The sequence below is a fragment of the Schistocerca americana genome, chromosome 3 (assembly GCF_021461395.2).
Source record: "Schistocerca americana isolate TAMUIC-IGC-003095 chromosome 3, iqSchAmer2.1, whole genome shotgun sequence".
Taxonomy (NCBI): domain Eukaryota; kingdom Metazoa; phylum Arthropoda; class Insecta; order Orthoptera; family Acrididae; genus Schistocerca; species Schistocerca americana.
This window is the reverse complement of record NC_060121.1, coordinates 149,528,576-149,543,925: the sequence shown is the minus strand read 5'-3', so window position 1 is coordinate 149,543,925 and position 15,350 is coordinate 149,528,576. Positions and strand designations below refer to the sequence as shown.

The following is a 15,350-nucleotide window of genomic DNA, read 5'->3' as shown; positions in this document are numbered from 1 at the left end:
GTGAAACAAATCTCTTCTACTCGAAGCTCTTTGCTTTCCGTATATTGAAACGTGTAGCGTGCACCAAATAAAAAAAAAATGCTATAAACACAGTCTCCAAAGTGTATAACTTAAGAGCTATGGGCACGTGTTCATCATCGCTACTGTGAAACACATCCCTTCTGCTGAACAAGTGCTCATAGCTCTTAACGTATGCACCTTAGTCCACGTTTACTAGACAATATCTTGTTGTTTGGGTCTATACTGCGTCGTCCCAAAATATGGAAATCAAGGAGATTGCAGTAGAAGAGATTTCTGTCATGGCATCGAAGATGAAGTGCTTGTAGCTCTGAAACTGTGCACTTTACCGCCCACGTTTACAAGATGTTTTTGCTTCGCTTGATCGTTTCCGTCATATCCCTGAATACTGACCATTCGTCATGGGACACCATGTGTAAACGGAGCAGAGACGATGGGGAATCCTAGCGATGATACGGATGTCAAATGGGGTAGTTCACCGACAAAGCCGTCTTTAACAAATAACGAACTGTTACGGGCCGGCGCGTGGAATGATTTGAAGGACAATGAAATCACTAGTAGGCGACAACATATTGGACACCCACGCCTCAACACTGATAGTGTAGGTGGGATGCTGGCCTGCAATGCAGATCAGGGTAAATGGTCCTCTGTGACAGATCTGACGATAGTGCACAATACTGCTCCAAGTACAATCGTTTCGGAGAAAACCGTTTAGGGCACATTGCTGAACATCAGGTTCCGCAGCAGCCTACCCTAAGGTGTTCCCATATTGACCGAACGACGTCGTCAATTATGATCGCAGTCAGTACGGGATGATCGAGACTGGAATTAATAGAAACGTGTGGCCTGGTCGGATGAATCACCAGGTTGACAGTCGTGTCCAGATTTGCCAACATCCAGGCGAACGTATGCTGGAAATGTGCAGCGCGCCACACACACAGGCTGGCTGGCTCATATTACACTGTGAGGGAAATTCACCTGGGTTGCCATGGGACCGGTGGCAGTAATCGAAGGCACCACGACAGTTGTGGACACTGTGAATATTACTGCGGACCATCTGAATCTCTAGATTGATGTCTTCCCTGAGGCCGAAGACATATTCCAGCAGAATTGTGCCACAGTGGTTTGAGGAGGATGATATTGAACTCACGTTGGTGTCTTGGCCGCCAAATTTGCTTGATCTGAAGGCGATTGAACACATCCCGGATGCTATCTGCGTCCACAAGCACATCATGTGCGACGTATCCCCGGAAATCTACTAAGTGCAAGTAGAACCCCTCCCACGCCGAATCGTTGCTACATTGCATTCCAAAAGTGGGAAACACGCTATTAAGCATTAAGCTATGTTTCGACCCGTCAGTGCAAATACAATAACAATGTGGCTGTACGGAAATGACTGACCAGCGCTATTCACATGGTCCTCAATATCTGTTTTCTTCACATGTCGTCAAAGAATATAGAAGACACCCCTCATACCGTCCGCCGCTATTGCGTAGCTGTGTTCTTCCTCGGTATCTTTCACTTACCACGTTGATGTCGATTTCCTTCTCCCAGACCGAATCTCTCATGATGCCGGCATTGTTGACAACAATGTCCAGACGGTTGAATGTGGATTTGGCTGCCTTGAAGGCCTCTGCAAGAACAATAAACGGAAATGATCAATAAAACGGTTTTGACATGTACTTGTACAATTTTTGGGCTATTTATGCATTACGTATCAGAAAATACTATCTTTCGTCTGTAAAAATCACTTAAGTGCAGTTCTCGAAGAATAAACAGATATGGCAGAAATCCTGCAGAGTACATAGTTGAATATCCTATACAGCAGAAAACACTTAGGTGCACGTAAATAGTTTTTCATGCATGTTGTCGATAGACTTCACAAAATTATTTGAACAACAGCAATCCATCAAGTGCCGTTAATGGGTTCCAGCAGAAAAAGATACACGACACACTGAAGATAAATTTTATAAGTAGACAGCAGTAAGCTAGTGTTTCTCAGCCTCAACTGCAAGAAAAGTGATCTAATGTTGATGCGCAATAATATTACACTACCTAAACAGTGTGACGTAAATATTACTGTTGAAAATGGACCAAGATGCATTACTTCCTCCAAAATAAATCTCGGTTAATGGCCACGTCACCAAAATGAGAGAATTTCTGGTCGATACTGAAGGGAACCGTGAGTCTTCCTTCCAGTCTACTATCCATAAGTGGAGCCTGGAGGGGAAATTTACCGCTGGCACACTGTATACGCTCCACTACATACCGTGCGGTGCCTTGCAGAGTACAGCGGTAGACACAGATCTCTATACATAATTAATACACGGGGTATGGGAAAAAACTGACTAGTAAAGACTCTGGAAAATTGAAGGACGAAAGTGATTGTCGCATTATGTGTCACTGCCAAGAAACATAGCTGGATGAAACTTGGACCACACAGAGGTATATCTGCTACAATATGAAAAAATTATGTCCCTTGGACCGTTCAAATGATGAGACAAGGTTCTTAACACTCTGTGTGATCACAACGGACGGTAATTCATGCTACGCGAAGTGCTTCCACGCTGGCCAATAGGTTGATAAGCGATTCTTGCGAGAGGGCGTTTCATTCATCCACCAGTGCAGTTGACAACTGGTGCTTATAGACATGCTACAATACATCTCCCCGATGCATCCCACACATACTCGCTGGAATTTGAGCTGGGGGGGGGGGGGGGAGGGTGGACGGGCAGACCAGTCCAGTTGCCGAATATACTCTCGTTCCAAGAGCTTCTCCACTTATGCTGTTCGAAGCCGTCGGGCACTGTCATCAATGAAATGGAAGATAGGGCCGACTGAACTCCTGCAAAGACACACATGGGAAAGGAGTACAGTGTCCCAATAAGTGTTCTGTGTTCAAAGATATGGAGGCCAGTATGCCCAAACAACATTGTGACTCTCCACTCCATAACATGTGAACCACCAAAACGATCGTGTTCGACACTGCTGGATGTACCTTCATATGGCGAGATATGGGAACACGTAACAATATCCAGAAACGATGACGAACGTGATAGTTTAGTGTTACAGATGTTGTGGAGTGGAGAATATAATGCTGCACGGGCATACTGGCCTTCAGCTCTTTGAACACAGTTTAAGCATCAGTCAATATTATTGCGACGCTTTACTCCTCCGACATGCGAGTCTTTTTAAGGGTGCGTACGGCCCTAATTTAATTTTTATGGATTGCAATACGCAACCACGACGAACAGGTAAGTGGAGGAGCACTTGGAATGAATGAACGTTCGGTCTGGCCGTTCCGACGACTTAAATCCCATCGAGCACGTGTGGGATGCATTGAGGAGATGCACTACAGAACATCCACACACACCAACGACCATCCAGCGCTGCTGCAGGAATGCGATGTCCTACCACACCAATCTTGTGAGCAGCACTGGAGCACGCTACAGAGCATGTCAAGCAGACTGTGGTGATCAGACAGCCTACAAAGAACCATGCATGCCTAGCCATTTGTAATGTGTAAGAGACCACAGGAATCTTCGAATAAATCATTTCCTTTCGTCTCGCTGTGTATTTCTTTGATATCTTTTGTACTACACTATAGCATTTTTTTATGTGTAGTGGAAGTTCCATCGAGCTGTATTACTTGGCCATGACACAGTATGTGAAAGTTACTTTTGCACACCAGTGTATTTCATGCACCTAAGATAGGCAACCTATCTGACATCAGCCACACCCGGGGCAGAACATATTTCGCCCACATTAAGATAAGCAATCTATCTTACATCATCCTTAGCTGGGGTGGATCATGATTGTTGGGTTGTCTACCTTCTTCTTCTTTCGCTTACGCCATAGTCCTGCAGCAATCGCATGGTCGTTGTGGTTACAACGGATTTGGCAGTGTTAGTGTTAGGGATGGCCGGATGCCCTTCCTGCCACCATCCCGTACCCCCCAGGATGGAATCAGTGTACCCCAACTGTCTGTGTCTAGTGTAAATGGGGAAATACTGCGGACGTGTTTCAAATGTCTGTGATCCATGTAACGGAGGCGGAACGTAGGGACCAGCCCGTTATTCACCTAGCGGGATGTGGAAAACCGCCTAAAAACACATCCTGGCTGGGCGGCACACAGGCCCTCGTCGTTAATCCGCCGGGCGGATTCGATCCGGGGCCAGCGCGCCCACCCGAGTCCAGGAAACAGCGCGTCAGCGAGCTTGGCTCCCCTGGCAGGTCCTTGGGTTGTCTATCTTAAGGTGGGAGAAATATTTTCCGAACCAGTTTTATTTTTCCCACAGGGTACAAAGCGGAACACGGCAGAGTGAATCTGTAATGACTCGACTTAATAGTGGTACTTGCATGCTGAAGACAGGCAGTCAGTCCCCAAGCAGAGTAGGCCTAACTAGCTTTTTGTGTATTAAACCGTAAGGCAGCAGTGAACTTTGTGATCTGTTGCGTTTTGTGCAGATATCTCAGTATAGCTGAGGAACTGTGATATCACCGTAATTAATATATCATCCAAACTTTATATCAGAATTCTCGCCCGACTTATCCATCATTCTATTTCAGCTATTTCGTGTTCTGCCTTCTATTTCATATTTATGAAACGTACAACACAATTTTCCAGGAAACTAGGGGAGAAGTTACGTTGAATCTGACGCTGACTCACTGGATTCGTAAGACAAAGTGAGTAGAATCACACGACGTGGGGAACAGCGTAGTTGGATAGGAGCTGGATGGGAGATCAAAATATGAGGGTCACTCCAAAAGAAATGCACACTTTTTTTAAAAATCCATCTTTCATTCTACATGTTTGAAGGTTTTACAGTGTGTAGATACATCCATTAGGAACAATATTTTCATTTCTCCTCATAGTTTCCATCCCTCTCAACTGCCTTACGCCATCTTGGAACCAGCGCCAGTATACCCGCACGGTAAAATTCTGGACCAACCTGTTGGAGCCACTGTATGGCAGCGTGCACAAGGGAGTCATCATCTTCAAACCTTGTTCCACGTAGAGAGTCTTTCAGTTTCCCAAAGAGATGATAGTCACATGGAGCCAGGTCAGGACTGTAAGGCGGGTGTTTCAGTGTTGTCCACCCGAGTTTTGTGACCGCTTCCATGGTTTTTTGACTGACATGTGGCCGTGCATTGTCGTGCAACAGCAAAACATCCTGCTTTTGCCGATGTGGTCGAACACGACTTAGTCGACCTTGAAGTTTCTTCAATGTCGTCACATATGCATCAGAATTTATGGTGGTTCCTTGGTTTTTGAATTTTTTTTTCTGGGGTGAATTTGCATGATGCCACTCCATTGATTGCCTCTTCGTCTCTGGTGAAAAACGATGGAGCCGTGTTTCATCAACTGTCACAGTTCTTCCAAGAAATTCATCTCCACCGTTCTCGTACTGTTCCAAAAGTTCGCTGCATACCGTTTTTCTTGTTTCTTTGTGAGCCACTGTCAACATCCTGGGAACCCACTTGGCACAAACCTTTTTTAACGCCAACACTTTCAGTATTCTGCAAACAATTTCTTCCCCTATCCTAACGTAGCGTGACAATTCGTTCACTGTGATGCTTCTGTCAGCAGTCACCAATTCGTTAACTCTCTGCACATTTTCTGGAGTGTTTGCAGTACGAGGCCTGCCGCTGCGAGGACAATCCTCAATATTGCCGTGCCCGCTTTCATCACGTAACCTGATTGCCCAACGACTAACTGTACTGCAATCGACAGCAGCATCTCCATACACCTTTTTCAACCTCTTGTGGACGTTTCTCACTGTCTCGTTTTCACAGCACAGGAATTCTATGACAGCACGTTGCTTCTGACGAAAGTCAAGTGTAGCAGCCATTTTGAAGACATACTGTGACGCCGCCACTCACGGGAACAGGTTGAACTAAGTTTGAAAACAAGCGGGAAGGATGTATCTATACATGGTAAAACTTTCACACATGCACAATGAAAGCTGTATTTTTACAAAAATAGTGTGCATTTCTTTTGGAGTGATCCTCGTAGTAACAGCTGACACATGGGTAGCTAGAATGTATGTAAATAATTACATTGGTTTAAATAGCACGTCCCTGTTGCAAAAATAAACACGATTTAGATTGCCTGACAAATGTTATTTAACAGGCAAAATTAAATATATCTATCGAGGAAAACAAGATAGCGATAAATACACTTTGAGGCCATTCGGAAGAAACATTCTGTGGTTCCAAAGAAGGGTCGCTACCTTCCAACGAGCTGCTGTTGGTGACGTCCGCTTTGACGAAGATGACCTTCCCCTTTCCGAACTGCTTCTCCAGTTCCGCCACGGCCTTCTTCCCTGCTGCCTCGTCAGCGTCCGACGCCACAATCTGTGAAAAAAAAGAAAAAAATCATCAAATGCATTAACAGCGCGAAGTACAAGGTATCGGGACTCTAATTAGGAATTCCTGCTTTACGCAGGCAGTGGCTTCAGTTATTAAGTTACGTGAGCACGTCTCCGAACCTGACTAATTTTCACCACTGGTCTGCATCAACAACTACATTTACATCCACGCTCTGCAAAGTATAGCGAAGAGTATGGCAGAGCATACTTCACATAGTACCAGTTATTAGGACTTCCTTCCGTTCCGTTCAGGTACGCAGCGCGGGAAGAATGATTGTTTAAGTGCCTCTGTGCCTCTGTAGTTAGTCAAATATTGTCTTCGTGGTCGCCATGGATGTGATTCTTAGGGCTCTGTAGTATAATCCTAGAGTCATCAGTCAAAGGTGCCTGTTGAATCTTTGTGAGTATGCTTTCACGGGATAGTGTGTGTCTATCCTCAGGTGTCCGCCAGTTCAGTTTTTTCGGCGTCCACGTGATGTTCTCCCAGAAGTCAAGGAAACCTATGTCCATTCGTGCTGGTCGTTGGCCGGCCGGAGTGGCTGAGCGGTTCTAAGCGCTTCAGTCTGGAACCGCGCGACCACTACGGTCGCAGGTTCGAATCCTGCCTCGGGCATGGATGTGTGTGATCTACATCTGCTTCTACACGGATACTCTGCAAATCACACTTAAGTGCCTGGCAGACGGTTCATCGAAGCACCTTCACAATTCTCTATTATTCCAATCTCGTATAGCGCGCGGAAAGAATGTACACCTATATCTTTCCGTACGAGCTCTGATTTCCTTTATTTTATCGTGGTGATCATTCCTCCCTTTGTAGGTCGGTTGTCAACAAAATATTTTCTCATTCGGGGGAGAAAGTTGGTGATAGGAATTTCGTGAGAAGATTCCTCCGCAACGAGAAACGCCTTTCTTTTAATGATTTCCAGCCCAAATCCTGTATCGTTTCTGTGACACTCTCTCCCATATTTCGCGCTAATACAAATGTGCTGCCTTTCTTTGAACTTTTTCGATACACTCCGTCAGTCCTATCTGGTAAGGGTCCCACACCGTGCAGCAGTATTCTAAATGAGGACGGAGAAGCGTAGTGTAGGCAGCCTTCTTATTAGGTCTGTTACATTTTCTAAGTGTCCTGCCAATAAAACGCAGCCTTTGTTTAGCCTTCCCCACAGCATTTTCTGTTTGTTCTTCGCAACTTAAGTTGTTCGTAATTGTAATACCTAGGTATTTAGTTGAATTTACGGCTTTTGGATTACACTGATTTATCGTGTGCCGGCCGCGGTGGCCGTGCGGTTCTAGGCGCTCTAGTCCAGAGCCGCGCTGCTGCTACGGTCGCAGGTTCGAATCCTGCCTTGGGCATGGATGTGTGTGGTGTCCTTAGGTTAGTTAGGTTTAAGTAGTTCTAAGTTCTAGGGGACTTATGACCACAGCAGTTGAGTCCCATAGTGCTCAGAGCCATTTATCGTGTAACCAAAGCGAGTTCCTTTTAGAACTCATGTGGATGACCTCACACTTTTTGTTATTTAGGGTCAACTGCCACTTTTTGTACCGTTCAGATATCTTTTCTTAATCGTTTTACAGTTTGTTTTGATCATCTGATGACTTTATTAGTCGATAAACGACAGCGTCATCTGCAAACAACCAAAGATGGCTGCTCAGATTGTCTCCCAAATCGTTGATATAGATAAGGAACAGCAAAGGCCCTATAACACTACCTTGGGGAACGCCTGAAATCACTTCTGTTTTACTCGATGACTTTCCGTCAATTACTACGAACTGTGACCTCTCTGACAGGAAATCACAAATCTGGTCACATAATTGAGACGATATTCCATAAGTACGCAATTTCGCTACGAGCCGCTTGTGTGGTACAGTGTCAAAAGCCTTCCGAAATACGGAATCGATCTGAAATCCCTTGTCCATAGGACTCAGCAATTCATGTGAATAAAGAACTAGTTGTGTTTCACAGGAACGATGTTTTCTAAACCCATGTTGACTGTGTGTCAATAGACCGTTTCCTTCGAGGTAATTCATAATGTTCGAACACAACATACGTTCTAATATCCTGGTTCATATCGACGTTAACGATATTGGCCTGTAATTTAGTGGATTACTCCTACTACCTCTCTTGAATATTAGTGTGACCTGTGCAACTTTCCAGTCTTTGGGTACGGATCTTTCGTCGAGCGAACGGTTGTATATGATTGTTAAGTATGGAGCTAATGCATCAGCATACTCCGAACGGAACCTAATTGGTATACAGACTGGACCAGAACACTTGCTTTTAGTAACTGATTTGACTTGCTTCAATACTCCGAGGATATTTAGTTCTACGTTACTCATGTTGGCAGCTGTTCTCGATTCGAATTCTGAAATATTTACTTCGCCTTCTTTTGTGAAGGCATTTCGGATGTCCTTAGATTAGTTAGGTTTAAGTAGTTCCAGTTGTAGTGCTCAGAGCCATCTGCGCCATTTTTTTTGCTGGTCGTTGTGATTAAAGGTGCAGAGATGAGTGCCAATGAAAGTCTAAGGCAAATCTGGAGCAGTACTCGGAGAGCAGAGGGCAGTGCTCCGCGTAAAGCAGGAAATTCGGGTTCGAGTCTCGATCACATACAATTTTTCAATTGTCACGACATATTCACTAATATATTAAGTTTTTTCATTCATTTGAACAGTTTATTCACACTAATGCCAGAAAACAACGTTGCCTGCAGGACAATGGTATTCCAGGTATATAACGTGAACCTGCATTCTTTCACTTTTTACCCAGGTTAAGGTTCTAAAAATTTCGCCTGGTGCTGTGAGAATAGTGTTGATGACATTAAATCTCGTTGCCTGGGTCCTATTTCGATTTTGAGTTCACCTTCCTGATGAAGCCTAGCGCGAGGTGTAGAACTAACATCTATATTCTTGCAAATACAAAATGACGCAAACTGCTCTGAGCAGTATGGGACTTAACATATGAGGTCATCAGTCCCCTAGAGCTTAGAACTACTTAAACCTAACCAACCTAAAGACATCACACACATCCATGCCCGAGGCAGGATTCGAACCTGCGACCGTAGTGGTCGTGTGGTTCCAGACTGAAGCGCCTAGAACCGCTCGGCCACTCCGGTAGGCTTGCAAATACACATCTCGGTTTTGCGCCAGGTAACACTACGCAAGTCCCGGTATGTTTCATCTAAAGAGCTGTTCGATCTTATCAGGTAGTGATAGTTTCTGTCGTTAATGCCACAAATCGCGTGAGAGGAGAAGTACTCACTGTTGGACAAAGGTAGCGATTTGTCAACTTCTGGGGGCCAAAGAGGGCGTTCAATAAGTTATGCAACAAAAAAATGTTCAAATGTGTGTGAAATCTTATGGGACTTAACTGCTAAGGTCATCAGTCCCTAAGCTTACACGCTACTTAACCTAAATTACCGTAAGGACAAACACACACACCCATGCCCGAGGGAGGACTGTAACCTCCGCCGGGACCAGCAGCACAGTCCATGACTGCAGCGCCTTAGACCGCTTTTTTTTAATTCCACAAAAACAGTAACAAAATGGCTACAATGAAATGACATAAATAATGTGACAGATAATTGCAGTCATAAATTACAGCATTCAAAGAATGAGTCTTTAGCAGTGGCACAATTTAGCACCTTCACTGTCACCTTCAACTGGTGGCGGTTCAGCATGCACACGTTGTTCTTCCGCAGTTTGGTTTACTTGAAAAGACATTCTTTATTTGAAGTACTTTCAAAAAAATGGTTCAAATGGCTCTGAGCACTATGGGACTCAACTGCTGAGGTCATTAGTCCCCTAGAACTTAGAACTAGTTAAACCTAACTAACCTAAGGACATCACAAACATCCATGCCCGAGGCAGGATTCGAACCTGCGACCGTAGCGGTCTTGCGGTTCCAGACTGCAGCGCCTTTAACCGCACGGCCACTTCGGCCGGCGAAGTACTTTCTGTGGGATTAAAGATGACTTAGCATTTGGTTTCTTTGACAGCTACACGATTATATCACGACGCTACTAATGTGTGACACAATTTACATTGTTGCTTTTGTGCTGTATCTGCTTTATATCTGCACAGTTTTTCTGAATTCTTCTGGAAAGTAAATCATGTTTTAGTAGTAACTTTGTGGTATAGCTACAAAAAGACAGCCTTTTTTGTAGCACAACAATACGTTACAGTGTAGTACTTTCTTGATCACGGTACTGTACGTAATAACTACGATATCTATACAGTGTGTAAACTTTTAGATGGCAGACCTCTCCATAGTCCCGAATCGGTTGAAGTCGGTAAACGTCGGGCGGCCTCGGTAGGCACGCCGTTTCGACAGCTACCAACATTACGTAGCTGACTGTGTTGTACAAGGTAGCCATTGTCGTCTGCTTCGTTATTGTTTTGCGCTGTGCTGTTCTGCGTGTTTTTATTGTGCAGTTGTGCTAAACATTATCAAAATGAGTGAAGAGACAGTTGCTGGCCCATCTCGGGAGTCGCCAACAACCCCTGCCGGTTGGCCTACGGTCAGAAGGAAACCAGTATTACATAGCGATGCTCGCAAAATTATATTGCGTGTGATTGAATGCTGCGAAAGGGAAAGGGAGCAGAAAAAATTGCTTCACCCCATTTACAAATCTTCAGTGAGAGCTGCTACATACACAGGACAAAGCATGCGTAGCATGGGAAGATTCAGTTTTCCAAGAATCATCCTGGCGTATCACCACAAACGCCTGGCAAGAAAAGGTGAGTTTCCATTTCAGATATTTTGTTCGCGATCACTTTGAAGGAGCGCCCCCCTATTTCGTCCGAATTACCTTATATTTCATTTTTCCTTGCTACCGTATTGCTTTGTATGGAAACACCACTGGTTACTGTATTATTTCGAAACACATTCATATTACAGTACTTTGCAATCAGATGAATGGTTTGTGAGCGCATAGTAGACAAACATACATACATTCACTTACATACATTAATGTACATGACGATTTCAGTTTCGCTTATGAAGAACATTTAAAGCGCGTTTTACTTCCAAGCCTTTCGTCTGCTTTCGTGTGAGCATGACGCACAATTTGTAGTGCCAGCACTGCAACTGGTAGGCGTGCCTTATCCCCTCCCCCCCCCCCCCCCCCACACACACCGGCTTCTCTCCCCTCGGCAGCCAGTGCTTGCTTCCTCTTCTCCCCGCACTCCCCTCACAACTCTGCCGTCTTACAGTTAACACACTGTAGGCATAGCATTTTGCTTTTGTTTATTATGAGGTAAGTACATTGACTTCCACAGAACTTTGCTTACGGACGACGAACACTTGGCACATTTTTTTACCCTTAAGTAATGACAGAGATTATGTTACAACAAGACGGACAATTTAGCGCTACAGAACACGCATTTGAGTGATTAATTTTGTACTTAAAACATTTATTTTTAAAGATTTTTGAATTGCAAAGAAAGTTTTCCGTGATACATTTCATTCCATTTCTGTAATCTGTAACACCTGAAGGTATAGTTACATTAATCCTCAGGGGGGTACACGCTTACTTTGTGTACCATTTGTTTGGCAAGCACAAGGAGCCCTAGCCAATATGGTATTTGCTTATACAACTTTACACATCGGTACCATATTTCTCTAACACATAAATTACACAGCTATCAGATCATTTAACTGAGAGAGACAAACATTTATTTTACTACATCAGTGACAGATGTTTACGTAATTACACCATTGAATAACTTCACACTTACGAAATTGTATTTTGTCTGTACTTTGTGAACTGTTCAATTTTTTTTCGGAACCATTGTGATGCTATGAGAGCTTTGAATGATGTATTTGGTATGGGATCATGATTTTTGAAGTACGTTTGAGGTAGATGACACTACTGAAGTGGCAGATATTTTTTTTTTAAGTTTTGAAATTATTGGAGGAATCTACAACGATTTTGAGATTTGACTGAGGTGTTATGATATTATTACGATGACGATGTGTATTATGCTGCTGAGGTATGTTTATGATCAATAAGCTGATGCTATATGAGGAATTTGATTATGCTATGTATCTGTTATGATGAAATATTGAAGAAGTGTCGACGAATATGTATATGTGTAAAAAGGTAAGGAATAATGGATAGTGGTCAGGGACTCTGGTTTGTGAAAAAGGATGTTGGAAACCAAGAATCGTACTTTAAGAGTTATGAAATGTGTGTATATGCGTAATGTATCACAATGCCGGTAAAAAAATTTTGGACACTGTTATATTTACAGGATTTTGTTTCTACACATTTATAACGCAAATTCTCGACCTGTGAAATTTTTATATGGGACTGTCACTGTAGCGGAGACTGATGTCGTAAATACGAGGGCAGTTCAATAAGTAACGCAACACTTTTTTTTTCTCGGCCAATTTTGGTTGAAAAAACCGGAAATTTCTTGTGGAATATTTTCAAACATTCCCACTTCGTCTCGTATAGTTTCATTGACTTCCAACAGGTGGCAGCGCTGTACGGAGCTGTTAAAATGGCGTCTGTAACGGATGTGCGTTGCAAACAACGGGCAGTGATCGAGTTTCTCTTGGCGGAAAACCAGGGCATGTCAGATCTCCCGCGTGTGGGCCGGCCGTGCATAGCTGTGACTCCTGCAATGGTGGAGCGTGCGAACACACTCGTTCAAGATGATCGACGGATCACTATCAAACAACTCAGTGCTCAACTTGACATCTCTGTTGGTAGTGCTGTCACAATTGTTCACCAGTTGGGATATTCAAAGGTTTGTTCCCGCTGGGTCCCCTGTTGTCTAACCGAACACCATAAAGAGCAAAGGAGAACCATCTGTGCGGAATTGCTTGCTCGTCATGTGGCTGAGGGTGACAATTTCTTGTCAAAGATTGTTACAGGCGATGAAACATGGGTTCATCACTTCGAACCTGAAACAAAATGGCAATCAATGGAGTGGCGCCACACCTACTCCCCTACCAAGAAAAAGTTTAAAGCCATACCCTCAGCTGGTAAAGTCATGGTTACAGTCTTCTGGGACGCTGAAGGGGTTATTCTGTTCGATGTCCTTCCCCATGGTCAAACGATCAACTCTGAAGTGTATTGTGCTACTCTTCAGAAATTGAAGAAACGACTTCAGTGTGTTCGTAGGCACAAAAATCTGAACGAACTTCTCCTTCTTCATGACAACGCAAGATCTCACACAAGTCTTCGCACCCGAGAGGAGCTCACAAAACTTCAGTGGACTGTTCTTCCTCATGCACCCTACAGCCCCGATCTCGCACCGTCGGATTTCCATATGTTTGGCCCAATGAAGGACGAAATCTGTGGGACGCACTACGCGGATGATGAAGAAGTTATTGATGCAGTACGACGTTGGCTCCGACATCGACCAGTGGAATGGTACCGTGCAGGCATACAGGCCCTCATTCCAAGGTGGTGTAAGGCCGTAGCATTGAATGGAGATTACGTTGAAAAATTGTGTTGTGTAGCTAAAAGATTGGGGAATAACCTGGTGTATTTCAATGCTGAATAAAACAACCCCTGTTTCAGAAAAAAAAAGTGTTGCATTACTTATTGAACTGCCCTCGTATTTCGGTAAGGAAGGTAGGTCACCTTGACGTAATGCGTTTTGGGCGCCCAGCTGAGAGAGAGTCATCTGACAAAAGAAAGCCATTAGGTGGAAAAAAAGAGGCCATTATCCTCGCTATTGACATTTCTTTGTCGAAAGCATCGCAAATATGACATGCTCAAACTTGAAAACATATGATTACACTGTGGAGCTCTTAATTTATGATATTTACTAAAATGCCTAATGAAATGATGAGAAACATTTACATCTATTGTCTTTCTAGTTGAGAGATTGCTCATTTTGTTTAATATCTGGTTTCCAGCTGTGTTGCAGCATTCGTTTTATAAAATAAAATTAAGTGAATTTGCTAATGTGAACACTTTCTGCCAACAGATATATTAAATAATAATTTTATGATCCACATTCTTCAAAAAAGGAGCACTTGGAAAGGAAAGAACCAAAGGGATTAATAACAGTAACTGCATACACAATTTTCTTTTCACATACTTGGTAATTTCTTTTGTAGAATGAGTTGTGGTGCACCATTTAATTACATAGACGTTAAGATGTGAATAGACATTTCCCTTATCTGCATTGTTGTCTTTAGTGTACTATTTTTTCTGCTCGAGCTTTGTTATGTTTAGATATTAGTTATTGCATTTGCTGCTGCTGTTTGCCAGGCATAGTGCTACTGAATTTCAATTTGTATTACTCTGTTAAGCCAGTTTTACTACTGACTTATTTTTCTTGTTGATGCACATTGGCTCATATTAATTGTAATGTTGCATTTGCTTTGCTAATTTATATATATTGCTGCTTGCTTTGCCAATTTGCATTTTTTTGTCATTGCTGTTTGTGTTAATTGTTTTGTGCTGCTACATTGCCTCGTCCCTTAGTTTATGCATTTGGGCTCAGTAGATTTAAGTTAGCTTAAGAGGGGGTAGGCTATATAAGAGAATGAGTTATGATGAATTGGAAGAAATGCATTGAGAAGTTATACGAAAAAAGTTTGTAAAAGAAAAGGTACTGTACAATGAAGAATAATTATTTTAAAAGAGGATGAATAGAATACAGAAAGCAGACTTAAATAGGACTTTTTGGGAATAATGATGAACGAAGGGAGATCTCCATGCAATATATTGCAGTAAAACAAACCTTGTCCTTTCCTTTTGTGTTATCCCTCTATGTGTTTGTGTACCCTTGTATATTTGTGTTCTTCCTGTCTTTGTGTGTTTAGTTAATGAGATTTATGTTGTAGAATTTTTCTAGTACTAAGCTACATTAACTATGATGAGCAATACTGTTATCCTCAAATATAATTTGCATTTATAATATGTTATTTTCTTTATAAAGATGTTTAGACATTATTTATTCTGTTCTGTTTTAATGCTCATGTGTGAAATTAATGTT

At 43.0% G+C, this 15,350-nt stretch overlaps 1 protein-coding gene across 1 annotated transcript in view; it reads right to left on the bottom strand.

Moving 5' to 3' along the window:
- Positions 1 to 15,350, bottom strand: part of LOC124606910 (15-hydroxyprostaglandin dehydrogenase [NAD(+)]-like) — a 50,010-nt gene that overhangs the window by 21,127 nt on the left and 13,533 nt on the right. The window contains exons 2-3 of the mRNA XM_047139012.1: positions 6,252 to 6,375; positions 1,545 to 1,651 (exon numbers count right to left, since the gene is read on the bottom strand). Coding sequence (XP_046994968.1) covers positions 1,545 to 1,651; positions 6,252 to 6,375 — 231 coding nt within the window. The remainder of the gene's footprint in view (positions 1 to 1,544; positions 1,652 to 6,251; positions 6,376 to 15,350) is intronic.